The sequence below is a fragment of the Mirounga leonina genome, unplaced genomic scaffold, assembly GCF_011800145.1.
Source record: "Mirounga leonina isolate KUSES-001 unplaced genomic scaffold, KU_Mleo_1.0 Mir_127, whole genome shotgun sequence".
NCBI lineage: Eukaryota > Metazoa > Chordata > Mammalia > Carnivora > Phocidae > Mirounga > Mirounga leonina.
In genome coordinates this window covers 11,480,215-11,506,781 of record NW_023270316.1, presented here as the reverse complement: position 1 = coordinate 11,506,781, position 26,567 = coordinate 11,480,215, and the positions used below count along the sequence as shown (strand labels likewise).

The 26,567-nt window shown below is 41.9% G+C and overlaps 1 protein-coding gene across 4 annotated transcripts in view; it reads left to right on the top strand.

The window, feature by feature from the left end:
- CLYBL (citramalyl-CoA lyase) overlaps window positions 1-26,567 on the top strand; it is a 257,573-nt gene that overhangs the window by 119,781 nt on the left and 111,225 nt on the right. For 2 of the 4 annotated variants that reach the window (XM_035003113.1, XM_035003112.1), the window contains exons 2-3: window positions 6,419-6,489; window positions 24,002-24,188. In XM_035003113.1, the coding sequence (XP_034859004.1) occupies window positions 6,419-6,489; window positions 24,002-24,188 (258 nt within the window). The remainder of the gene's footprint in view (window positions 1-6,418; window positions 6,490-24,001; window positions 24,189-26,567) is intronic. The other 2 variants (XM_035003114.1, XM_035003115.1) reach the window with 1 other exon arrangement.

The window sequence follows — 26,567 nt, the reverse complement described above, 5'->3', positions numbered from 1 at the left end:
GACCCAGTTGTGGTGGGCATCATCCCTGGGGAGCTCCAGGGGAGCATCAGGAACAAGGGGAGCAGTGCTGAGACCTGGGACTCAAGAAGAAAAAAAATATGATATTGATAAAACACCTGTCAGTGGGAATTGTGTTAAAGATTGTTATAAGGGACAGATCGCAGTACAGACTTTTGCCTGAAATTCATTATCAGTGAATTCGTTTTTCTCCCTTTTGTTTAGTTCAGTTTGGGGTGTTCTTAAAATGTCCCCTGTTAACAAAGCTTACACTTGCTTTTCCTAAGAGAAAGTACCTGCCTATCTTAATCCAAAAGTTAGTGAAAAAAACCGTAGGACACGAAATCGATACTTTGGTGAATCAGAAATAGAGTCTTTATTTAGCACTCTGCCTTCAGGTAGCTTATCTTGAGTGGCACAGTTGCAGCAAAGAAGCACCTCTGCCTGATTTTGAAATAGATTATCTGAGAAGTTTGGTGGTATAGGTTTAAGTAACCTGCAGGGCACTTCTGTCATCCACTTGCTCTTCTCCGTCCCATGGGGAGTGTGTTACCTAGAAGGCAAGGGTGATAAGAATATGGCAGTTGGAGGGGATTTCAGATCCTCGATTCCCACCCATTAAGGGTTAATGATTTTGAATGACACTCGAAGACAGCACTAAATAATAAGCAATAGATTTAAACTTACAGAAAATACTTTTTTTTTAAAGATTTTATTTTTAAGTAATCTCTACACCCAATGTGGGGCTCAAACCCATGACCCCAAGATCAAGAGTCACATGTTCCTCTGACTGAGCCAGCCAGGCGCCCCACTTAGAGAAAATACTTAGCTCACAACACAAAATGGTTTGAGTGTATGTAGTATACTTGTCTAACACTGTGATCATTATAGTTGGGAAAGCAGGTAGGCAGATTTTTTTAAATGACAGATTTTCAAAAGTTTGGTTCTTTTAGAGATGGAAACACAATTGGTTCCATTCTGCCATTTTGCAAATCAGTACTTCATATATGTTCTTAAGCTTTGAGGAAATACTTTTGCATTTTTCAGTTGTAAGCTTTTGCATTCAAGTTGCTAGAATATTTGTGTGGAAAATGAGGGCAATTCTGTGTTAAAACGAACTGTTGTTGGATATCTCACTCGATAATCATTTTGTGATTTGAAAGTTAAATCATATAACCCTCACATGCACACACATAGTTTTTAGGCCACAATTACATTTGCCACTAACTTGTACCTTAGAAAGTATATAGATGCTGCTGTGAAATGCCCCGTTCTAGTGATTGCATCTGCTTCCACAATGTGCCTTATCCTGAGAGTAACCTGGTGTCTTTTCTGAAAAGTTCCTTAATATCCAATAGCTCATTCAGGCATGCACTTAGCATTTTTTCCAGAAATTCTTTCGTAAATCAACAGGAAGCGTTCTTTCCCGGTTTTATTATAAAGGGGGAAATGATGGTAACACTTAAACACACGTTGTTGTTTTAACATCTAGTCTTACATCCTTTGAGGAGTTGTGCTTTTACTTAAAAATATTTTAGCCAAGAATCAAAACCAGAGAATTATGCCTGTTCCCAACCTTCTGTCAAGGATGGCTCTTTGTTAAAGGCACATAGCAGAAAACACTATGTTAAACTCTTGTTCGCTTAAGAAGCCAAATAAGAAGCCTGAAAGCTTCAGCACTTATTTTTTCTTAATGATTTAAGTGAATTGCAGTAGAAATTTGTGCCAAACTTTTAAAAAGTACTTTTCACTTCTTGCCTTTATGAGTAACTGTGGAATTAGACACACCATAAATTTACTTCATATTTTCTTAGTAAGTTTGGGTTTTCAGATAGTCTCTGCTTGTCATATTATAGATCCTACAAAGCTGTTCCATTTCATGTTGAAGAGACCCAGCCAACATTGGTACACGTTTTTTTCCTTAAGTGCGGAAGTTGGGTTGGGAAAGGGACTGTTGAATTCGGAAAATATCAGTTGTTTTCTTTTTTCTCCTTCCTGCCCTTCTATGTTTATTTCATTTTGTAGCTGGGGATTGTGGGGCTTTTTCATCTCAGACTTTTGCTCTCCCTCTTCTTTTCTTTTGTTTTACAGTTCACACTAGGACAGGGTGGTAGGCTTTTTTGTTCTTGTTTTGGGTTTTTGTTTTTGTGGGATTTTGTGGGAAGGTTTTTTTTGTTTTGTTTTTTGTGTTTTGTTTTTTTGCATATTCTTCCCTTTCCTCCAGATATTGTTGCTGACCAAATTTAAAACACTACAGTGTTTAGGATCCCTGCAGGGCCATTTTAAGTATTTGGACCCGTAGAGGGCCCCAAGCAATAACTACCTGAATTGCTTTTAATTACACAATATAGCTGCATCATTTTACTTCAGATTCTTTTTGATTGATGCTAACCGCGGATGATGGGATTAAGTGCCTCTTGAAGTGACTTTAGCTTCTTGTGGGAACAAAGGGAGAGAGGAGAACACTTAGTCCCTTTTTGCCTGAACTGCCTTTTTCTTCGCTTTCGTATAAAGAAATACAATTAACAAACATTATCCCCAGAGGTAAATTGAAATGTACATGCAGACAAGAACTGCTCTTGACTGCAATTAGACATATATGATCCGAGGTATTCTGACCATTCATTAGTGTTAATTGTTTGAGAAACAAGCCTAGAACAAATGATTAAAATGTAGGCGCCATAACTGGGATTATTAGCATGTGTGATAAAATGTGTGCTCTGCAGCTGTACTAATAAAACGCTTTAGAAAGTGGCTTTGATTAGACAAATGCTTGGTTTGGCTCTGTGGTGAGCTCTTGGTGTTTGCTCAAGACCTGGTGGTGTTTATAACAAACAACTTATATCTTTCTTTCTTAATTAGTGGGAATTACTATGCAAATGTTGGTATTCTGTAATTTAATATCCTATCGTTTTCCCTGCCTTTGGATTGTTATTGCAGTCTACTGGTCTTGCTGGGAATGGGATAAACTGAGCTCTAAGGTTGTGCCTCTTTAAAATGCTTTCTTTAAAATGCTGGGCGCCATGGAAAACTACTGCAAAGTTTGCTCTCTTATTTGGTTTTTGAACCAAAATAGATCCTCTTGTATTTAGAACTTGTATTACAGGCACAGAGATCTGGCAAGGATAATCTAATCAAACATCAACTGACTGGGAGCTGGTTGGCCTTCTGCTAGGTCCTCCAGCCTAACCCAAGCCAAGTGAGCCGAACCAGGGGGAAGGCAGAAATGACCAGCAGAGTTAGGACCAATTCCAAGACATGGATGGCAATTGAATTCCCCATGGAAATGAATCTAGGCGCTTGGGGTTAGCAAAGAAATGTGAGTTCAGCTAGAAGTAGAGTCAGCAAGAACTTTGGGAGGCCCAAGTGGGAATGGAAAGAAGATATGAGATGGAAGAATGGGACCAGGGTACCCAGGAGTCATTGGGAAATGAGCCAGGTAGTCAGAAGCAGAAATCTCAGGCTGGTCTGTCTAAGAATGGATGTTTTAGGTCTCCTGACTTGTAGCTTAGTGTTCCCCTGTATCTTGCTTGCATTTCTGGAAACTAGAGCCAGAGGAAGAATCATTTGGAAATTGTCCATTTGGTGCCATGAAAACCTTCAACAACTTTTCAATCTCACGTGGTCTGTCCTTGTCACCCAACGGTCTTCTGAGCCGCCTACCTCATAGCATATCATTAGCACATTCCAAAGGAAGACAAATATCAGTGTTAGTCTGATAGAATGTAAAATTAAATTAGCTTTTAAAATTAGTTAATGCATTCCAAAGACAAACATAAAAAAATTGTCTGCTTATGTTGGTCTCTAAATAACCTATTTCATCTCTCCTGTCATTATCCTAGAAAACTGTGAATCAAGTCACAAGTAAACCAAAACATAGATTATCATGGACATACAGCTTGTAGAAAGGATTCCCCTCTTAATTTTTCATTTTATTCTCTTGTATTTACAATGAAAATGTTTCTGCCTGAAGACTGACCAGTTCATTCCACCAAAAACTAAGTAACAATACATATTCATTAAGAGTGGTTTTTTTGGGCGCCTGGGTGGCTCAGTTGGTTAAGCGACTGCCTTCAGCTCAGGTCATGATCCTGGAGTCCCTGGATCGAGTCCCGCATCGGGCTCCCTGCTCGGCGGGGAGTCTGCTTCTCTCTCTCCCACTCCCCCTGCTTGTGTTCCCTCTCTCGCTGTGTCTTTCTCTGTCAAATAAATAAATAAAATCTTTAAAAAAATAAAAATAAAATAAATAAAAAATTTAAAAAAAGTGGTTTTTTGGTTAACTATACTGGAATTAAAATTAAAAACTTACTAAAAAGAGTGGTTTGGGGGGGTCTAAAAATAAAAGGAAAAGAAGCCCTTTTGTACTTTGAGCTGGTGGATGCTAAGTGTGGCACTGGATTAAGAAAAAAAAAAAACAACCCTAAGCTCCCCTAAAATTAGAGCAAGTTCTAGGAAGTCTGGCCTTAAATAGATACTTAAAGGAATTAGTGCCAGTAGCGCATTACACATACTTAGAAAGAAAAAAACAACAAGCAACTATGTTAGAAAAAGCCTTCATGATCACATCCATATGTTTAGTTTTAATTTTTTTCACACTTAGCTCTGAATAATTAAGAAGGAAAAAAAAATCTTAATCTTATTGTGGGTCCCACACAATCAAAGCCACGCACACGTGATTCGTGATCACAGCTTGTATTCACAGCTTTCGTGTGTGTGGTTTGGGTCTGGCAATTAGACTCAGACTGTGTTTTTTTCTAAAAATTATTCAGTGCTAGAGAGAGATCAATATTAAATCCTCCCAAAATCTACAAATCAGGATAATCAAAGGGCTAGAGCTAACAAAATATCAAAATTCTAAGCTATGTAGCATTCTGGCCTTATTTCATTGAGATTGACACTTGAAAGGAATTTTTGAGAGAATCTAGGGAGAAAATGGAGATTCCATTAACCCACATCATTTTCATGACGGTTACAAAAAAAAAATTTAAGATGTGGAGAAAACTATTTTCTCAAAATTGCAGAGCCATTTTCTGGAGGGGAAAAAAAAATCTCCCATGATTACTTTCATATCAAAGAACCCAGTCATGGGGGAGATGCATTAATTTGACATATTTAGCAGCCTTTGAGCTTTTGAAGAACTCTGTGAAAGAATCCATGGTTACATCTGTCAGGTTGACAGTCTTCTTTCGTGACCTTTAAAAAAAAGTTAAGGAGGGGAAAAAAAAAAAAGTTAAGGAGAAATTGATCTTTCTAGTTCACATTTGTCAGTTACCTCTAAAGCTCTGCCAGGAAATAATCATCTCAGCTTTAAATTTATAAGTTTTTGAGATAGAATAACCCATTTACTAATGGAATCTCTAAATGGAGAAATTTAGTGAATGGTCTTTTTTATGAAATTTTCTGGTGGACCCATGGTAATATTTCCTTTACTCTCCACTGGCTGTTTTAATACATTAACCATGAAATACTGTCTTTTCTGCAACTTGTTTTAGAATCAGATCTTCTTAGGCAGGGATGCGAACAATGAACCATCTAAACAGACGGCTGTCCTCTGAATGTTCACCTTTGGTCAGGAATGGAACAAGTATGCTCTATTCCTCACACTCAGAGATTCATGATCCAGAATTCCAAGTATCTCTACAGAGGCACAGGGAAATCGGATGGCATATCCTTTAGGCTTTTATTACAATTTACCAAAAAGCTCCCATGTTCTGTGCTTGACAGGTACTCTCTCTCATAGTTTGTGATGATGGGATTACACTTGTTAATTCATCTATCAAATCTCTGTGGGCAGAGGGAGAGTGTCATTCCTGGACCCAGTCCTCAGCAACATCAACAGTTAACTATTAATGAACAACATCCTTGGACTTCTTTGTGTTTCTAGGAGCCCCGGGTGGAATCAGCCCAGAAACAGAAGAGATGCTAATCGCATTGTGTTCTTAAACGTGTTCAGTGAAGGAGTGCAGGTTTCCCTCTTGACCTCAGTGTCACTCCAAGAAAAAAAAATCCCTCCAGTTTTCCGTTCAGATAAAACTTCTGCTCCTCCTTCTCTCACCAAAAGTAGAGCAAGAAAGTGGGATTACTGTGAATACCCAGTAACAGGCACATGCTCTATTGTCATCCCCTCCTCAACACAAAACAAGGAGCTCTGAGGAAAAACAAAGCTCCTCTCTTCTTGCCTCCTCTCCCCCACTGTCCCTTTATGCACCCTCACTTCCGCCTGCCTTCCTTCACTGACACTTTTCTTATCCGCCCCAACTTTCCCCTATCTTTCTCCTCCTTCCTTTCCCTTTCCTCATTCTCTTCCTCTCCCTCACCTCCTCTCAAAGAGCCTCCCTGCTCTCCTCTTCCTCTTGTCGGCTGCTGGGCTGGCTGGGCTTAGCCAGTATCAAACTCTTCCCTCCCCTCATCTTCCTTTCAGAAAAATGGCAGTGTTAACTCTCAGAGGTTCTACCAGACGCCTGAGTGCCACACGAAGAGCAACTCTGAAAGGTACCCATGCCTCAGTTATTAATAAAGACTAATCCATATGGGGTATAAACGTGGGTCTCTGTTCTCATGGAAAACTTGCCCCCTTTCTTGGGACCCATTCATGGTCACACTGTGGTAGGGGTTATTCCCTGATTCTGGGACCCATCCCCACACAAACTTGCATGCATCTGGAGAACTAGAGTCCTGCAGCCATACCAGGCAGACGCATGCGTGACAGCGAGGGTGTGCTGAACGCATAGCTCGTGACCATGCTTGCTCAGCCCACACGCAGCCCATACTGGGCAAGGGCCAGCTTGCGGTGGACTCAGTATTTATTGGATGCATGATCAATACTGAAGTTGATAATACATTTCCGTTTGTGAAATGATAGCATGGATATGACAAGGGAAACAGATTTGGTAACTGTTTTTTTTTTTTCCGTTGTGGTAAAATACACATAATACACAATTTGCCATTTTAACTATTTTAAAGTGGACCATTCAGTGGCATTAAGTACATTCTCAGTGTTGTGCAACCATTGCCATCATCTCCTGAACTTTTAATCTTCCCAAACTGAAACTCTCGTCCCATTAAATAAGAACTCCCCATCCCCATTCCACCACCATTCTACTTCCTGTCTGAACTTGAGGTACTCTTGAGTACCTCGTATAGGTGGAAACATACAGTATTTGTCCTTTTATGTCCGGCTTATTTCACTTAGCATCATGAGTATCTTAAATTTTTGACATGGTTGCTTGTTTGCTTTCTTGTCTATGTGAAGAAAGACCTCCACTGCAGGGGTCACTTGCTTTGCCGGTTGGTATTCTGATGGTCTGAGGAGGCAGAGATCTGCTCTGAACAGTACGACACAAACTTCACCAAACTGGGCACAAGTATGGCTTCCTCCCCCCCACCCCCAATCCTGCTAAGCCTGCCCTTTATCCAATGCCCACCCCTTCTTCTGGGGTTCCATGGCAAGGATAGGTTAAGAGGGAATTCCCTCACCAACCCGCCTCTTTGTACATGGCACCCCTCAATGGCCGAAAGGCTGGTCAACAGCCCCTGGGTTGCCTCATCCTGTGCCCAGGGCTTAGAAGGAAACCCACAGTTGACCACAAACTGCTATCTTACGTGTCTCCTTCGGACACAAAAAAACTATTTCTTCTTTTCAGTACACAGTGGAGCACTTGATTAAGGTGTGATATAATTGCTTCATGAGAGAGTTTGCCCTGAAAATGTTTTCTCGGCTTTTCTGAAGCGGGCTGCGTGCTTATGTGTATTTCCACCACATGCTAATCTCACGAATGGCCCTGTTCTGCCAGTGGGAGGACAAATAGCTGTTCTTTTACTCTCGTGCCCAGGGAAAGCTTCCCCCTTCTCTGTGCACTGTTGCCATAGTGACTGAAACAGTTCCTCAGAATAGGGAATCTCTCCGGGCACTTGGGAACTTAGCAAAGTGAGAATATAAGTAGGCCTCAGTTATTATAGATGCTGGCATAAATACCTATTATTAAGTCATAAGCATGGTTGAAATTCATAGGTGAATTTTACTGTCTTTGTAGGGGTAGGAAAGGACTGGTTAATGGACTCTTATCCTCATTCTAATTGCATATATTCTTCTGTAAGCATCAGAATTGTCATGCAAGGTCAGGCCCATGGGCCATGCAACACAGAGCTCAGTTTTTCCTAGTGTATGAACTTAGAAGAGGCAATGATATAGCTCAGTTACACACCTCCAATTCTCTCAAAGGATTAAAGATCTAGCCCCAGGTAGAGGAATCCATCATGAATCTGTCATATAGCTGTGGATTTTTGCAGATTTTTCCATAAGAAATTTTTATTTTATTTTATTATTATTTAAGTAAACTCTACACCCAGTTGGGGCTTGAACTCATGACCCCGAGGTCAAGAGTCACATGCCCTGCTGAGCCAGCAAGATGCCCTAAGAAATTTTAATTTTTAACCTTGATCAGCCCTTAGAGTCAAAATCCATAAATTGTTTCATCATTGCTCAAATAAGACCGTTACGAACCTTTCCCCAAGGCTTCACATCTCCAACCCCTTTCTTTTTTTTCTTTAAAGATTGTATTTTTTAAGTAATCTCTACACTCAACGTGGGGCTCAAACTCACAATCCTGAGATCGAGAGTCACATGCTCCACCATCTGGGCCTGCCAGACATGCTTCCAGCCCTTCCCATGCAGCCTTCACTCACTACATCACACCTCTTCTCCTTGAATGTCCCAACACTGTGGTGTAACAAGTGAAAAGGGTATGCAGGAGGGTAGGTGGTCTCTGGCACTGCTGGTGGGAGTAGAATTAGTACCTTTTGGGAAGAAAGTTTGGTGAAATTTGCAGAGCATTACAGTGATCATGCCTTCTATCCTTTTTTTTTTTCCTCTAAGATTTTATTTTTAAGTAATCTCTACATCCAATATGGGGCTCAAACTCACAACCCTGAGATCAAGAGTTGCACGCTCCACCCACTAAGCCAGCCAAGCACCCCACACCTGCTAATCTTTTTAGCCTTCTGAGGACAGAGGCTAATGGAAATATGTGGCCCTTTCTCCTTCAACATTCCTCAGCCCACCACCCAGCTAGCCCTGAGTCTATTCTTCCCTGCATTCAGCTTACGTTCCCTGAGTCCCTATACATGCCAGGCACAGTGCTGAGAGTACATGACAGGAGTGACGCAGACCAGGTGCCTGCTCACCAGAATCCAGTGTGTAGAGTTGTATATGACCAACATTAGCTGGGGCCGACTTGGGCAGAAAAGGAATTTCTGAGAGGGGTGTGGGCAGGCTGGAGAGCTGGTCTTGGAAAATGGGCAGTGACAAACACCTGAGAACACAGCCGAAGTCAGGCCAAGACACCCCCTCCTGCTGCCCCTAGCTCTGACACCCCTGGCACCACCATCCTTGGGCACTTGCTCTGGCCACCTCCCTCCTTCACCACTACCAGGTTGGGAAAGGTCTTCACTGTCCTCCATCTTTGCCTCACTCCTCAAGGCCCCAAGGTCTGTCTGTAGCATTGCAGGGGCCACACTGCCATGTGTCCTCGCCCTTTTAAGGACCATTGGGTTGCCTACTCTTCCCCTACCAAATAGAAAGGATGTTCCTGTCTGGGATACCAGAAATGGAAAAATTCTGTCCGTTTTGTGGAAGAAAGACAATAAACAAGTCAACAGGCCAATAATTAATTCATTTCAAAAGGGGAAAGGCTATGAAAGGAACAGACAGGAATCTGGAGTAGAGAGTCACGGGAGAAGTTTGATTTAGTATAAAGGGGTTGGGGAAGCCTTTGCTGAGGAGGTAACATTTAGACTTGAAGGATGAAAGGGAACTAGACATGCTAGGATCCAGGAGAAGAAACTTCGAGAGAGGGGATAGCATGTGGGAACATTCTGAGGCAGGCAGGAAAAATGTGGCTCATTCAGGGAACTGGGGGAAGGTCCGTGTGACAGAGAGTAGTAGCAGAGGGGGATGGATGGGCCACGGCAGCCAAGACCTTGTTGGCCAGGGTAAGGTATTTGGGTTTTAATGTGAGAACACCTGAAAGCTGTTAAATTGTTTGGAGCAGAGGAATATCATGATCTCATTGACATTTGTAAAGGTCCATCCTGGCTGTGGTGTGGGGAGGAGACTGGACAGGGGCAGAGAGGACCTGGGATAGTGATAGGGTCTTCGGCCAGGATGAGGAGATGCAGTGTGAAGGTGGGTGGAAGGCACAACTGGTTGACTCCTGGTTAAGACCTCATATATGTTAACTATCTAGTTGGTAATGTATAGGAGTTATTTTCGGGTTCTCTAGGGAAACAGAACCAGTGGGATATATCTATGTATATATGTGTGCATATAAACTATGTATATGTTTGTGCATATATATAATTTATAGATTTTTATATTTTATATATAATTTATATTTATATATTTATTATATTAATATTATAAAATATTATGTATTAATACATAACTAACATTAATATATTTATATATATTTATAATATATTTTATATATATTATAAGGAATTGGCCCACGCAGTTGTGGAGGCCGACAAGTCCCAAGATCTGCAGTCAGCACATGGGAGACCCAGGAGAGCCAATGTTCTAGTTCCAGTCTGAGGGCCAACAGGCTTGAGACCCAGGAAGAACTGATGTCTCAGTCTGAGTCCAAAGGCAAGGAAAGAAACCCATGTCCCAGCTGGAAGACAGTCAGGCAGGAGGAATTCCCTTCTATTTGAGGGAGTGTCAGCTTTTTTATTATGTGGTGGGTTTTTTTTAACACTTAAAAAAAAAAATTTTTTTTTTTTTTTCCAGAGAGAGGGGGACAGTGCAGGGAGGGGCAGAGGGAGAGGGAGAATCTTAAGCAGGTTCCACGCCCAGCACGGAGCCTGACATGGGGCTCGAGCTCACAACCCTGAGATCATGACCTAAGCTGAAATCAAGAGTCGGATGATTAACCGACTGAGCCTCCCAGGACCCTTCAGCCTTTTTGTTCTATTCAGACCTTCAACTGATTGAATGGGGCTCATTAGGGAAGGCAATCTGTTTTGCTCAGTCTACCAATTCAGATGTTAATCTTGTGCAGAAACATCTTCACAGACACACCCAGAATAAGTTAGAACAAATATTTGGGCACCCCATGGGCCAGCTCAGTTGACACATAAAATTAACCATCTTAGTATTATTGAAGTCCTATTATAAAGGCACTAGTAAACAGCTTGAATACATTGAATATATGATTAATACTGAGTTTGATTAGTACACTAAAAAAATTTTTTTAAGATTTCATTTATTTATTTGACAGAGAGATAGAGCCAGAGAGCACAAGCAGAGGGAATGGCAGAGGGAGAGGGAGAAGCAGGCCTCCTGCCGAGCTGGGAGCCTGATTCGGGGCTCAATCCCAGGCCCCTGGGATCATGACCTGAGCCAAAGGCAGATGCTTAACTATCGAGCCACCCAGGTGCCCCTAAAATTTTTCTTTTGATTTACTTGAATTTAATAAAATGATTTGGAATGAATTATGTGACCTAAGTCATTATTATCTTCATGATAATTGCTTTTTAACTCCATTTTGAATTTAAGAAGTGATGTAATGACTTTTAAAAGATCTGAACTGAGGGGTGCCTGGGTGGCTCCATTGTTAAGCATCTGCCTTCAGCTAAGGTCATGATCCCAGGGTCCTGGGATCAAGCCCCACATCGGGCCCCCTGCTTGGCAGGAGGCCAGCTTCTCCCTCTCCCACTCCTCCTGCTTGTGTTCCCTCTCACACTGTCTCTCTGTCAAATAAATAAAAATTTAAAAATCTTAAAAAAAAAAAAAAAAAAGACCTGAATTGGGATGCCTAGGTGGCTCAGTCAGTTAATCGACCAACTCTTGATCTTGGCTTAGGTCTTGATCTCAGGGTTGTGAGTTCAGGCTCCGCATTGGGCTGTACCCTGGGCGTGGAGCCATTTACAAAACAAAACAAAAAAGCCCTGAATCAAGTTCTTATCTGCACTTGGTTAAGTCTGGACTGCCATTTATTTATTTATTTGTTTGTTTGTTTGTTTATTTATTTATTTATTTACGAGAGAGAGAGAGAGAGAGAGAGAGAGAGAGAGAGAGAGAGAGAGGCGAGCGCGCGCGCGCGCCGGGGGGGTTTGGGGAGTAGAGAAAGAGGAACAAGCAGACTCCACGCTGAGCATGGAAGCTGATGTGGAGCTTAATCTCATGACCCTGAGATCATGACCTGAGCTAAATCAAGAGTTGGACGCTTAATGGACTGAGCTACCCAGCGGCCCTTATTTATTTATTTATATTTACTTATTTAAAAAAATTTTTTTTAGAGAGGGAGAGGGGACAGGCAGAGAGAGAGGGAGAGAGAGAATCTCAAACAGGCTCTGCAGGCTCCATGCCCAGCACAGAGCCCAGTGTGGGGCTCAATTTCACAACCCTGAGCTCATGAGCTAAAATCAAGAGTCAGATGCTTAACCAACTGAGCCACCCAGGCCCCTCTGGACTGCCTGCCATTTAGATGATTCAAAGAGGGGTGCCTAGGTGGCTCAGTTGGTTAAGCATCTGCCTTTGGCTTGGGGTCGGTCCTGGGGTCCCACGGTCCTGGGGTCGAGCCCCGCATCAAGCTCCCTGCTCGGTGGGGAGTCCCTCTGCCTCTGCTCGTGCTCTCTCTCTCTCAAATAAATATATAAAAATCTTTAGATGATTCAAAGAAAGTATTAGATTCCAAACTTATGGGATCAAAACATTTGTGTTTATGAAATGGTAGTAGGGATGTGACAAGGGGAACACTTGGAAGTCCTTGAGCCCGCCTGTCGGTGGTGCTTGATGAAGGTCATCCATGGGTGAGGCAAGGGCATCTTAGAGCCAGGTATCAGGGTCAGGGAGAAGACTTGGAGTTCTGGGGGAGGTTCCCTGGACCTTGATCACCATGTTTTGCCCTGCGTTGGCTTTCAGAGAGCTTCTGCTGCTTGTGAAGAGACTAGCCCAAGCCTAATCTCTCGTCCTGCTCTGCCCACCCCACACTCTGAATTTGGACCCTTGCCTGAGCTCAGGCAAGCTTCTCCTCTATCTGCATTGGTTATAACTTGGGTGGTACCCAGCATCAGGGCATTCCACCACCTTAGCTGCCCAGGCCAGAGGAGAGGAGTAGAATCTGGGCAAGCAGCTTGAGGGTAGGGGGAGCCAGCCCAGCTGATCATCTGCCTCCCACAGGGCACGGCCCCCTCCAAATCACCTAGAGTATGGTGAACTTGGACTCGTATGTTAGCTGGGATCTGTGCCATGGAACAGCTGGTTGGGGGGTAAGGCTAAGAAGCAGAAGTTTCTAAGCAGTGGGAAGTGCTGTAGCTGCTGGTGCTCTACTGACTCCCATGAGAACTGGGCCAAGCAACAGGGTCCTGATGAGCAAGCCCAGGTATGCTCCCAAGGCAGAAGCCATGGGGTCCTGGGAGGGAGCTGGGGCTGCCTCTCACTGCCCTGCAGGTTCCCAGCCTTCACTCCTGCAAACCTGACCCCGGGCGGAGGAGAGCAGTTCTAACTCCAGCTTCCGTTGAGCTACTTCTGGCTGTCTCATCAGAGTCGGTACTGAGGCCTTGGTCCTCAGTGCCTGGTATTGTGAGGGCCCAGGGAAAGGTGCCTCTGACTTAAGAATAGGGGAAGAGGGGTTCCTGGAGGAGAACCTGCCTCAGCCTCCTGCTCACAGTATATAGCAGAAGGTTCTTCTAATGCCAAGTTCCTGTAGCTCTTGCTTCCTAGGGAGGTGGCTTGCTTCCATGGGTTGTTTCCTAGGACACAGAGGGCATCCAAGGGTCTGTGCTGGCTTCTCCACACTCCCAAGCCCTCCATGCTCCCTATTCCATGTGGTCCTATTCTCCTCAGCTCCTCAAGGACTCTGACCGCTCAGTGCCTTAGCCTCCTGACACAGTCTGAGTGGTCAGTTCCTGAGAATCCCAGAAACTCTCTTTATCTTTGTGCTTTTTCCAGGGTTCTAACCCCCTAGTGATCACTAGTTATTTAGTGATAACTAGAATCAGATCTGGGGTTGAAAGCAGCATCCAGCCAACAGGCCCCAGTCCATGACCTGTGTGTACTGACCTAAAATCCTCCTTTCCAGGGGCCCCTGGGTGGCTCAGTCAGTTGAGTGTCTAGCTCTTGCTTCAGCTCAGGTCATGGTGGGGTCGTGGGATCAAGCCCCATGTCAGTCTCTGCACTCAATGGGGAATCTGTTTGAGATTCTCTCTTCTCCCTCTCCCTCTGCCCCTCCTCCCACTTGCTCTCTCTCTCTCTCAAATAAATAAATAAATCTTTTTTAAAAATCCTCCCTTCCCCAGGTAACCAACTTTGAAAAGCCTGTCAAATTTTCTAACAAAAATTAAATATGATATAATAAAATCTAATTGCTATTTTAAGAACTCCAATTGCTGTATGAACATATTTCACCTAAATAAAAATACATTTGTTAAATAGGCCAACAGTGAGTTGGCCCAGCATTCGTAGAAGTGTCTGATATACAGGGCTTTCTTAGAATATGAGTTCATTATATCTTCAAAAGCAAAACAGCAGGCGCCTGGGTGGCTCAGATGGTTAAGCGTCTGCCTTCGGCTCAGGTCATGATCCCGGGGTCCTGGGATCGAGTCCCTCATCGGGCTCCCTGCTAGGCGGGGAGCCTGCTTCTCCCTCTGCCTCTGCCTCTCTCTCTCTCTCTGACTCTCATGAATAAATAAAACATTAAAAAAAAAAAAAAAGCAAAACAGCATGAGTTTGGACACTTTGCTGGAGCACTGGTGGGTCTCAGGAAACTAGAGCCTGGGTGACTGATATTTGTTAACTTTGGATTCTGTCTCTACTGCCTTCAGTTTAGTCTTTAGTCTTTCATTTTCAGGATTTGGGAGTTTGCCTTCAGATCTAGTTTGTTGAGTGTTTTTATTACAAAAAAATTTGTCAATTGCTTTCTTTTCTGCATCTGTTCAGGTGGCCATGTGATTTTTGTGAAAACTATAAATTTGAGTTAAATTGGATACAAGTAGGGGTAAATGTGACTCCTTGGAAAATGCAAGCAGATAAGATTCAGCAGTATACCTGAATCCAGAATCATATTAGCTGTAACAAAACTCAACTGATTTTGTTACCTCAGGGGTCATGGGTCATGAGAAACTACTAAGTAAGAGTACAGTGTTGCTCATCTTGGGGCATTGTCCCTCGCTGGCTGCATTGCACTGAGGACAAATAGAAGTTCCTAAAGAGTTGGGGGCCAGGCAGAATCTTCCCAGTTTCATCACTTGTACTCCCCCATCCCGGCCTTCCCCCCTCCCCCCCACCCCCACCAGCTGCCCTTGGCATCCAGAGGAGTTTTGGGTCCTCTTGGTGGCAGGGATTTTGTTTACTTTAAATCCCCCATCCTTTCTCACTCTTCTTCCTAGGAGCTGCAGGTTCAGCCCCTCAAGCTATTGGAAATGAGACTTCCTCTCTGTCAACAAAGGAAGCTTTGTTATTTCACTGTGGACTTGATCTAAGACTCTAGTTTGAAGCTTATTATTTCACTGTGGACTTGATCTAAGACTCTAGTTTGAAGCTCCAAGTATAGCAGGACTTCTTGGTGTTTCACCCCCCACCACCTTCAAGCCCCTGCAGGTGATGGCTACTGATTCAGTGAGTAGGGGATGTAGAACATCCTGATTTCCAAGCTAAGAAAACAATCACTCCTCTCAAAATTACCATTCCCCAGTCACTTGATTTGTGGGAAGTTAGATAGTTGGTACCCAGCTCCCCTACCTGAATATGGTAGGATTCAATTCTGGCAACTGTTGAAGTCCAACAACCTTTAGTCCTTTCTAGGACCAGTAAGACACTTTGGTTGTACTTGCAAATGCTCGTGCAGGGGTTCTCTTCCTTGGCTGCATTTTGGACTCTCCCAAAGCTTTAAGGAAACACTGATGCCTGGGACTCACTGCAAGGCTCTGATTTCATTGGGTTGCAGAGTATGGCCTGGGTTTTTTCTTTTTCTAAGCTCCCCAGGTGATCATAATGGGCAGCCAAAGTAGAGAGCTCTGTACTAGGTATCAGCTAAATAAAGAAACCACTAGGTTGGTTTTAGAAGTCTCATACCAAATTGCAGATCTTAAAATGGACATTCGCTTAGTTGATCATTACTGTTATTTCAAATATTGTTAGCAGTTTGCATGTTACTGTTTTATTAGAACTACTTTCCTGGGCGCCTGGGCGGCTCAGTTGGTTAAGCAACTGCCTTCGGCTCAGGTCATGATCCTGGAGTCCCGGGATCGAGTCCCGCATCGGGCTCCCTGCTCGGCAGGGAGTCTGCTTCTCCCTCTGACCCTCCTCCCTCTCATGCTCCCTCTCATTCTCTCTGTCTCAAATAAATAAATAAAATCTTTAAAAAAAAAAAAAGAACTACTTTCCTTTAAATGTGGATTTTTTTCAAGTTTGCTACATTTTCAGTTACGATCTTACTCTTTTCATAGCATCTACTTGTAGATAGCCGTAGCACGTGACTTGAGAAATTTTGTTGGAGCAAAATTTCCTGTATTAGGGCAGTGGTTACACATTAGAATCATCTAGTGACAGTGGTCCTCCAACTTGGCTACACATCAGAATCATGTAGGGAGCTTTTAGAAGTCCCAGAGCCTAGTCCTTCCCCTGGACCAATGACGCCAAATTTTCTGTGGCTGGAGCTTTAATGTCAACGTATTTGAAAGTTCCCCAGATGATTTCAATATGCCCCCAGGTTTAGTCAGCCTAGAGCAGTGGTTCTCAAACTTTCATGTGATAAGCATCCCCTGGAGATTTATTAATATGCAGCTTCTGATTCAGGGGGACTGGGGTGGGGCCCCAGATTCTGCATTTCTAACAAGCTCCCATGTGGTGATGGTAGATGCTATCATGAGAGATGGGTAATTCTCACATGAGAGCAGATAAGAGAGACCAGTAGTTCTGGTCTGCAGCAACACATGAGTGGTAAGCACTTAGCTCAAATATATATATCTGAGAGAGCCCGGCCCTATTACCAATGAATTGAGTTTGATTACACTGGATGGGTTCCAGAATTTGACCTTTTGTTTTGTTGTTGTTGTTTAATTTAATTTAAATTCCGTTAACTAACATATAGTGTATTATTAGTTTCAGAGGTAGAGTTCAGTGATTCATCAGTTGTAAATAACACCCAGTGCTCATTACATCACGTGCCCTCCTTAATGCCCATTGCCCACCTTCCTCCCCTCCAGCAACCCTCACTTTGTTGCCTATGATTAAGAGTCTTTTGTGGTTTGTCTCCCTCTCTGATTTCATCTTATTTATTTTTCCCTCCCTTCCCCTATGATCCTGTTTTGTTTTTTAAATTCCACATATGAGTGAAATCATGTGATAATTGTTTTTCTCTGATTGACTTATTTTGCTTAGCATAAAACCCTCTAGTTCTATCCATGTTGTTTCAAATGGCAAGATTTCATCTTTTTTGATGGCTGAGTAATATTCCATTGTGTGTGTGTGTGTGTGTGTGTGTGTATACACACCACATCTTCTTTATCCATTCATCTGTCAGTGGACATCTGGGCTCTTTCCATAGTTTCGCTGTTGTGGACATTACTGCTATAAACATTGGGGTGCAGGTGCTCTTTCGGATCACTACATTTGTATCTTTGGGGTAAATACCTAGTCCTGCAACTGCTGGGTCATAGAGTAGCTCTATTCTTAACTTTTTGAGGAACCTCCATACTGTTTTCCAGAGAGGCTGCACCAGCTTGCATTCCTGCCAGCAGTGTGAGAGGGTTCCCCTTTCTCCATATCCTTGCCAACATTTGTTGTTTCCCAACTTGTTAATTTTAGCCATTCTGACTGGTGTGAGGTGATATCTCATTGTGGTTTTGATTTTGGCCTTTTTTTAAAAGATTTTATTGATTTAATTTAGAGAGAGAGAGTGTGTGTGAGTGGGGGGAGGGGCAGAGGGAGAGGAAGAGAGAGAATTGGAGCAGACTCCCCACTGAGCATGGAGCCTAATGCAGGGCTGGATCCTGAGACCATGACCTGAGCCAAAATCAAGAGTCAGATGCTCAACCGACTGAGCCACCTCAGTACTCCCGACCATTTTTAAAAGGTCCCTGAGTGATGGTTATATTGAATCCCAGGTGGATAACCCCTGTAGCATTAGGGGTACCTTTAGTTATATAAGTGGTTAATAAAAATTTATCAGGTTGGGGAGGAAAAGGAGAAAACCAAAACAAGGCCAGGAGGGCCCCCTTCCAGCCAGAGGAACCCCTGGACCTGCTGGGGGATATCTTATATCCAAAAGAAGATCCCTCTGTAGCAAGAACTCATCGTAAGGCTACCTGATTTTTTTTCAATTCATCTTAAGCCCCTGTTTTGCATATTGTTTGAATACATTTACATGTTGACTACCAAGAGGCCCTAACTCCAAATATGTAAGATAAAATAAGTTAGTTCTTGTCACCTACTGCAATTGTATTCATACGCAGTAGTCAGTGCTGAGCACAACTCAAGTATGGAACAGATTTTGATGGAGGAAGGAAAGGATACAACACCAGTACAGGGAGGAGGGAAGCGTGGGGAAGCCGAGATGGGCTTCCGCCACCCGCCCAGAGACAGCCCCCTCCTGGACCTCAGAGTCCGCAATAGAACCTGAAGCCCAAACCCCCTCTACACCTTTCTTTTCATTATTCCAAACAGTTTTGCTGCCTTTGAACTTTTTCCCTGGAGCTTCATTATGTACGCCCTTCAGCCTTCCTGAGCTGCTTGCAGGCCATCCTTTGAGTGTTCTTCCCTGGACCTTCTGGGCATGTCCTGTTTCTTTTGTGCCACCTCCCCACAGCGCTCAGCACAATGTGGGTCAGGGCCACTGCATACAGCTGCGTGGGGTAAGCCCTGACCAGGGGCGCCTGCAGAGAGGCACGTGTCGGGGCTGAGCTTCAGCTCGTCTCCACTCACCAAAGCATGCTGCCTCAGGCGTAGGATGTGTCTTTTTGCCCTTCTACCTGCTGGAAGGTGTGAGGGAGCCCTTTTTTCTTATTTGCACAAAAGGACCTGACATGTGCTAGTGGAGACCCAGTGTAGGTCTCTTAGTAGGTGCTTACTTAGTGCTTGCTGAATGAGTGAACGAATGAACAAACGAATGAATGAAAGAACATAGTGGAAGGCAGGATCAATAAGAGGCTTCCATAGTCATCTAGGTCTAGGTTAATGAGGCCCTAAATAAACGAGGAGGTAATCACTGTGTTTACGGAAAGGAGGGGATAAACATGAAGAAGAAGCAACAGACTGTGGGTCAGATTAAAGTTTCCAGGATGGCAAAGGAGAGAGGGAATAAAAATGACCTCCTGCCTATAATCACCACTAAACTTGACTCTTCACAAGAAGAATAAGGACAATGTGGTTGCAGATCCGTGCTTTTTACCCACCTCTGCATTGCTGGCTTTTTTAGATGATAAGGTAACAGGAATTCTGTACCTCTTATGTATGAGGCCCTGTGCTGAGCAGTATGGAGACATAGGCCTTCCCCTCCCTCAGAGGGCTCAAGATCTAGTTGAGGGTGCTGGAGACAAGATTCCTGATGTAAGGCTGTGCTGATTAGCATCACAGATGGGAGACAAGTTTCAGATAATCATAGTAACTAAGTGCATGTGCTTTACTGCTTTTGGTAACTCTCCCCTGTATGAGGTGGCTATATGTTGCTTCTCACCGAAGAGGAAATTAACACTTAGAATGACATGGCAGCTTGCTTCTCATCCCATCTTCTGAATGCCAATCATGGTATTGGGTTGAACCATATAAAATTATTTTCGTAGGTCAAAAATGGTCAGATATCCCAAATTGCATATAGTCCATCTTAATACTTTCTACTATGTTATGCTGCCATTTGAGACCTTTTGAATGGTTTTATTGACTTGTTTTAAGCCAGTTATAAAAGAAACTCTTTTTAAGGAGCTCCTGGCTGGCTCAGCCAGAAGAGCATGTGACTCTTGATCTCAGGGTTGTGAGTCTGAGCCCCACATTGGGTGTAAAGATTACTTAAATAAATAAAACTTTAAAAAAAAAGGATTTTTTTAAAAAAAGAGTGATGCTTTTTCTAGTAAATATGCAAAATAGGAAAAAGTGTGCAGAAGCAGAAAAATCTTAATCCCAAATTCTACAGTTCAGGGGCATCCTTAATAACATTTTGGTGTATTTCCTTTCATATATTTTCCCTTGTATTTTTTACAAAGTTGAGGTGTATTGCATATATAATGTTTTATCCTCTGTTTAAAAATAACAGTAATTATCTTAACATTAAATATATTTATAAACATAATTCTTAACAATATCATCATATTCCTTGAATATGCTATAATTCATCCTACCATTGGACCCCTGAAAGTTGTTTTCAGTTTCTTAATATTATACATATCTAGTCTTATTTCCAATTATTTTCTTAAGATAGATTCCTGTCTATTAGTTTGTTTCAGCTGCTATAGCAGAATACCATAAACTGGGTGACCTGTAAACAACAGAAATTTATTTCTCACAGTTCTGGAGGCTGGGAAGTCCAAGATCAAGGCTCCGACAGATTTGGCGTCTGATGAGGACTCACTTTCTGGTTGTAGATGTCAGTCTTTTCACCATGTCCTCACATGGCATAAAGGGGCAGGGAGCTCTCTGAGGCCTTTTTTCTAAGGGCACACTCCTCAAGACTTAATAACCTCGCAAAGGGCCCACCTCCAGATACACTGGGGATTATGTTTCAACATATAAATTTTAGGAAGACACAAACATTCAGTCTATAACAATTCCCAAAAGGAATTTTGTCAAATAACTTGAAATTACTGGGTCAAAGAGTAGGAAACATTTTAAGTCTTTTGCTTTGTGTCTGGAAAGGATCAGTTGCCTTTCCAGAACGCTTCTGCCACCTTGATTAACTTTAGCCTTGATAGCAGAACTTTATCCTTGATAGCAGTTCTTGGCTGGTTCTGGTTTGGTTGTGAGTAATAAATGCTATAAGAGTTTAAAGAGCAAATTTAAAGAATAGTCAAGAAAGTCTCAAGATTCAGGTGGAACTTGAACTGAACTTGAAGGATCCATAATGTTCAAGTAAACTGAGAGGGAAGACTTTTCCATCAGAAGCACAGCAGAAGCAAAGGTACTCTGGAAACAATGACTGTGGCATGTAGTAGAGATGGTCAAAATCTAAGTTTCCTAAGGTAGATACTTACTGAGTGGGAATAATGGGATATAGATTGAGAAAAGGAATATCAGCTGAGAGTGAACTTAATCCTATAGGTAGTGAGCTGTTGACAGATTTTGAGCGGGGGAAGATATGAGCAAAGTAATGTTTTAATGATTGTAGAAGACTGGGAAACCAGAAACATTATTAACAGTGGCAGATTTTTTTATTTTTTTATTTTTTTAACAGTGGCAGATTTTTTTTTTTAAAGATTTTATTTATTTATTTGACAGAGAGAGACACAGCGAGAGAGGGAACACAAGCAGGGGGAGTGGGAGAGGGAGAAGCAGGCTTCCTGCCGAGCAGGGAGCCCGATGCGGGACTCGATCCCAGGACCCTGGGATCATGACCTGAGCTGAAGGCAGTCGCTTAACCAACTGAGCCACCCAGGCGCCCTGGCAGATTTTTTTAAAGTGATCATCTGCCTTAAAATTATACTTCATATAAATGTGCTAGGAATGATTTGCTCTAGTGCTTAGCATATCATGGTGGTATAATTTACAACATGAGCGATGTCTGGGAGCTCAGGCTTGAGATTCAAATAGTGTAGCTTGGAGACCACAGTGGCTGGATCCAAAATGGTGGTCAGAAGCTATTTCACATGGAGGAAATCTCAGTTTTCATGAAGTGAAGGTCAGATGCCAGTGAACAGAGATGTCCAGACATTTACTCTGTCAGGTGAAGTGAGAGGTATAGTAAGGTCTTTCCACTAGAGCTGTTCTCAATCCTCTCTTTGGGTTTTACATGTGCAGTTACAACAAATTCTGATGAAAAGTAATTACCCCAAGCATTTCCTAGTAAATAAGATTTCATCTCTTTTAATTGCATTTTTACCAATTTTAAGGAAATGAATATGTTGCAAATTTTGGTTTCCAGTGTGAATAAGTAAAATGTGATTGTTGCTGTTAATCATTGTATTTTCTTCCTTTTTAAAGATCAACCAGATATTTTCAGTCAATGCAAAACAATGGCAGATATTTCAGTTATTCTTCAATTAGCTGGTCATAATATATATTTTTTCATAATATATTTTATATTAAAATGTCTGTTACATATAACATGTATACTTTTTTTTAAGATTTTACTTATTTCAGAGAGAGAGAGAGAGGGCATGCAGGAGGGGCAGAGGGATTGGGAGAGGGAAAATCCCAAGCAGACTTCCCACTGAGCGTGGAGCGCAACTTGGGGATCAGTCTCACAACCCTGAGATCATGGCCTGAGCCAAAACCAAGAGTTAGATGCCCAACCAGCTGAGCCACCCAGGTGCCCCAAGACATGTACACTTTTAAAATCTATCTGTAGCTCACCATACCTCATATAGCACAATGCTTATACTGTGGAAAAATAAGACTCAGACTCAAGTTTTATAGTGTATTAAGGTTGGCTACAAGAAGGAATGAGGGGCCACACACAAAATTGGTAGGCCACCAAAGAGTGAATCATTTTTCTTGAGATTCATTGTCACAAGGCATACTGTTCATGGCAAAATGTTACAACTGTGCAAAATAGTTGATGGTATTAACGTAGGATAACTTCCAAAAAGGGCTTTCATGAAAAATGCAGCTGATATATTTTTGTAAAGGATGATGTTGTTTACTCAGGGCAGAATAAAACATTAGGGTGTTTCTGACTTGCCACGGCTTTAACCTTTCCTTAACTGGGCTCTTCATGACATATAGTTTGTCTGTTATGGGAGGGCTGGCTTCATAGATATGTGACCTGGACAGTCACACATGGCTCTGTGCTTAGAAGGGTCTGGTGCTTGGTTTGATGTTCTTCTGTCACCATTTTTAAATTCCTAATAAATTTTGAACAAGGGCCTATATGTTCATTTTACTCTGGGCCCACAAATTATGTAGCTGGTCCTGATCTCACCCTCCTTTACCACGTATTATGGGCTAAACCATAGTTTTCCCAGCACCAAATTATGGACCAGGTTAGGAGCGAGGGCTGTAATGAGCCAAACAAGCTTCTGACCAACTCCTCTTACTTCCACAGGAGGCTAAACTGAGTCCAGGAGGGAATGGAAATAGAGAGCAGGGGTCAGAAAAAGGTAGGGGCTATTGACAGCTAGTTTCTCCACTAATAACAGCAGTCTGTACTCCTGGTACACCAACCACCGCATCTGCCAGGCTCTCACTGAGCACTTCATGTGCCTTCTTTTCTTTCACTGAATCCTCTCAACAACCTGCAAAATTAGTATTATTTTTATCGATGAGGGATCTGAAGTTTTCAGTAATGAAGTTGCCCACGATTCCAGAGCTAGTAGTGATCTTTTCCCATTCGTATTCTTTCTGCTCACTTAACAAGGTAGCCAACCATCCTTGTCTGTTGATAAAATTGAATTTGAATCACTTATTTGCCTACTTGAGACTCATTGGCAGGGAGAGGGCCATAGACTAATGCTTACATAAGTTGTTTATTTTCTGCTTCTATTTTCATATAATTGTAGATAGTTATTTAGGACTCTCTGGATATAAATTTCTTTTCTTTTTGTCCATAGATACTATCTGGATAATATATTAATACTGGAAGTCTTTTTCCAAGATGAAATAGGTACACACTCCTTCTTTTGTCTGAAGGTCGTCTCAATAAATAGTGCTATCTATTTTTTTAAACTTCAGCCAAAATGACATTTTGTTTCTTGGTTATTTCTGTTATTGTTGTTTTTCTAGTAGTTATATGTGATTGTGATCTGCTGAAATTAAAATAGATTATCATGTTTTCTATTTTAATTTTGCATTAAAATAAGGTTTTTCAAAAATTTATAAATAGATTCTCTTCTAGACTAACCCCAATTATGTCTCCTGCAGGAAACCATTTCTGGCAGCTGATGTGCCCAGGCTTGGATATAGTTCCTCATCCAATCACAGGTACATTCCCCGGAGGGCAGTGCTCTATGTACCTGGAAATGATGAAAAGAAAATAAAGAAGATTCCCTCCCTGAATGTAGATTGTGCAGTGCTCGACTGCGAGGATGGTGTGGCTATGAACAAAAAGGTAATAGCATGATTTTTCCTTAGGATGGGAAAAAGAAATGGATTGATATTTGGTGCTGTCTTGATAACATTGCTCACTAGTTGAAAAGACTCCACCATAGTCATCTTTTACTGATTATTGATATATTCTTGACCCAGCCTTCCTACGGGTTCTGAATGTGTGTGTCTCTTCTCTCCAAGAGAAAGGAAGAACCCAACAAAAAGATACTTAAAATCATGACCTTCAGTATATATGTGACTACGTGTATCTATTAATAAAGAGATAGACAATCTGTTTTGGCTATGCAATTTACCAGTTTGGGTAAATGAGTTAATCCGAGAATTGTGGTGTAAATTTTTTAGACCAGTAAGATGCAACTAGGAATTTATTTCTTTTTTTAAGTAGGCTCCATGCTGGAGCCCAATGCAGGGCTTCAACTCATGACCCTGAGATCAAGACCTGAGCTGAAACCAAGAGTCAGACGCTCAACTGACTGAGCCACCCAGGCGCCCCAGGAATTTCTTTCTTTTTAATATAGAGAAATGGCCTTATCTCTTCTGGAACAAGTGCCAAGAAAATAAAAGATAGACTTCTACAAATAAGTCACCATTTTTACTACTTAGTTTCAGGGAAACTAGCTGCAGAACTTTAGGGTTGCAGCTTTTGGCTGATTTCCTTATGGCCTGACCAGAGAACTGAGCCTTAACAAATATCCCATTGCAAACAGGTACAAGAGGTTCTTACTGGGTGGTGGCATAATGGGTGCTTTTTGTTTCATTTGGTTTGGTTAACTTCATTTTCCAGGTTTTTATATTGAAGATGTATTTGTTCAGTAATTAGGTATAAATCATTATAACAATAATTTATGTTTACATGGAATTTTGTAAGTTAAAAACATGTTTTTACTTGATCTTTCTCTATCTAGTACCTAGACAGTGAGGTTGTCTGGGAATAGATTGTAGGGCTGGGGGACAGAGGGAGCTGACCATGTGGATTTATGCCTATCTGGACACTTTCTTCTCTTAAGTGATCTGAAATAGCATGGCCGTACAACTTTCTTGATTAATTGCTTTCCGTGAAGAGTCTAGCAAACAAATATTTGCCTTAATTAAAAAAGAAAGAGTTAACTTCCAGCATCTTCCTAATGGTCAAATCAAGACTTTCCAAGTATTTGGAAAAGGATTAGAATAAGCATGTAGAATCTAAAGCATCTCCTCGACATCTTTGGCATGCCCCAAGGAAAATACAATTAATCTTCTTTTTCCCAGAGATTCAGGTAAATAGGCCTTTTCTTGAAGGATATAATGTGCTTCCAGTATGCTCCCTTCCAAAACTCATGTAGTGCACTCTAAGATTAGATTCTAAATTGTAATTTCAGTTCTTTGTAACCCAGGGCAATTCACTTTACTTCTTTGCCTCAATTTCTTATCTCTACTGTGGGATGACAAAATCTTCTTTTGTCAGGGACAGGGATTATTATGAGGAAAAAGTTTGATAAAATGCCTGGGAGTAGCTTGATTTCCTATAGGAAATAGATTAGATAAATCCTATAGTAATCATGATTAGAGGGGAATTTATTTTAGCATGTAGCACAGTGAGCCATTAGGTACCCTGATAAACTTCTAACTATATTTCTTCACAAATCTTGAGGCTATCTTCCCATATCCACCAGATGATGTTTCCTGCCACCTAGATAAGTTGGAAATATGGTCCATTCTCGCCTCACATTTCCTTACTGCTCACCTGTGTTCTCAAGCTTATCCTTCTACCCAGAGCCTCTACTTATGAGGAAGCTAAGGAAGAGAAGGGGAAGGAAGAATTCATGATGGGCCAGCTGTGCCTGCCATCTTTGCATTTATATCCAGACAGTGTCTTCATCAGGACACTCCAGTTCTCTTAATGTAGTTAAACTTCCCATTAATTGCTGAGCCTGTAAAAAAAATTTTTCTTAAAGTCTCTATCCAGGACTTAATTTTATCTCATATATTTTATTTCATAGCCCTTACCTATCAAGGTCTTTTTGGATTTTGATTTCATCATTCATCATTTATAGCATTTGAGAATTTGGCCAGCATATCATATGAAAATTTAACAAGTTTCTGATGGAAATGTTGAAGAGGTTGGAGCCAAGTACTGCACAAGCATGCAACTAGAAGCTTCTGTTCATGTTATATTTGTATAGTGCTGACTAAATGCCAGGCACTGTTCTAAGGGCTTTAATTTGCATAACAACCCAGTGAGGTACTACTATTACACTGTTTCTACAGATAGAAGCTGAGGCATGGAGAAGTCAATTTCGTGAATCAATACTGTGAGTATAGTTATTGAGTCACCTGATGCTCCTAAAATCCAATCTTTTCATAAGGATATTACAACAGATTTTTATCTAATTCCATTTCA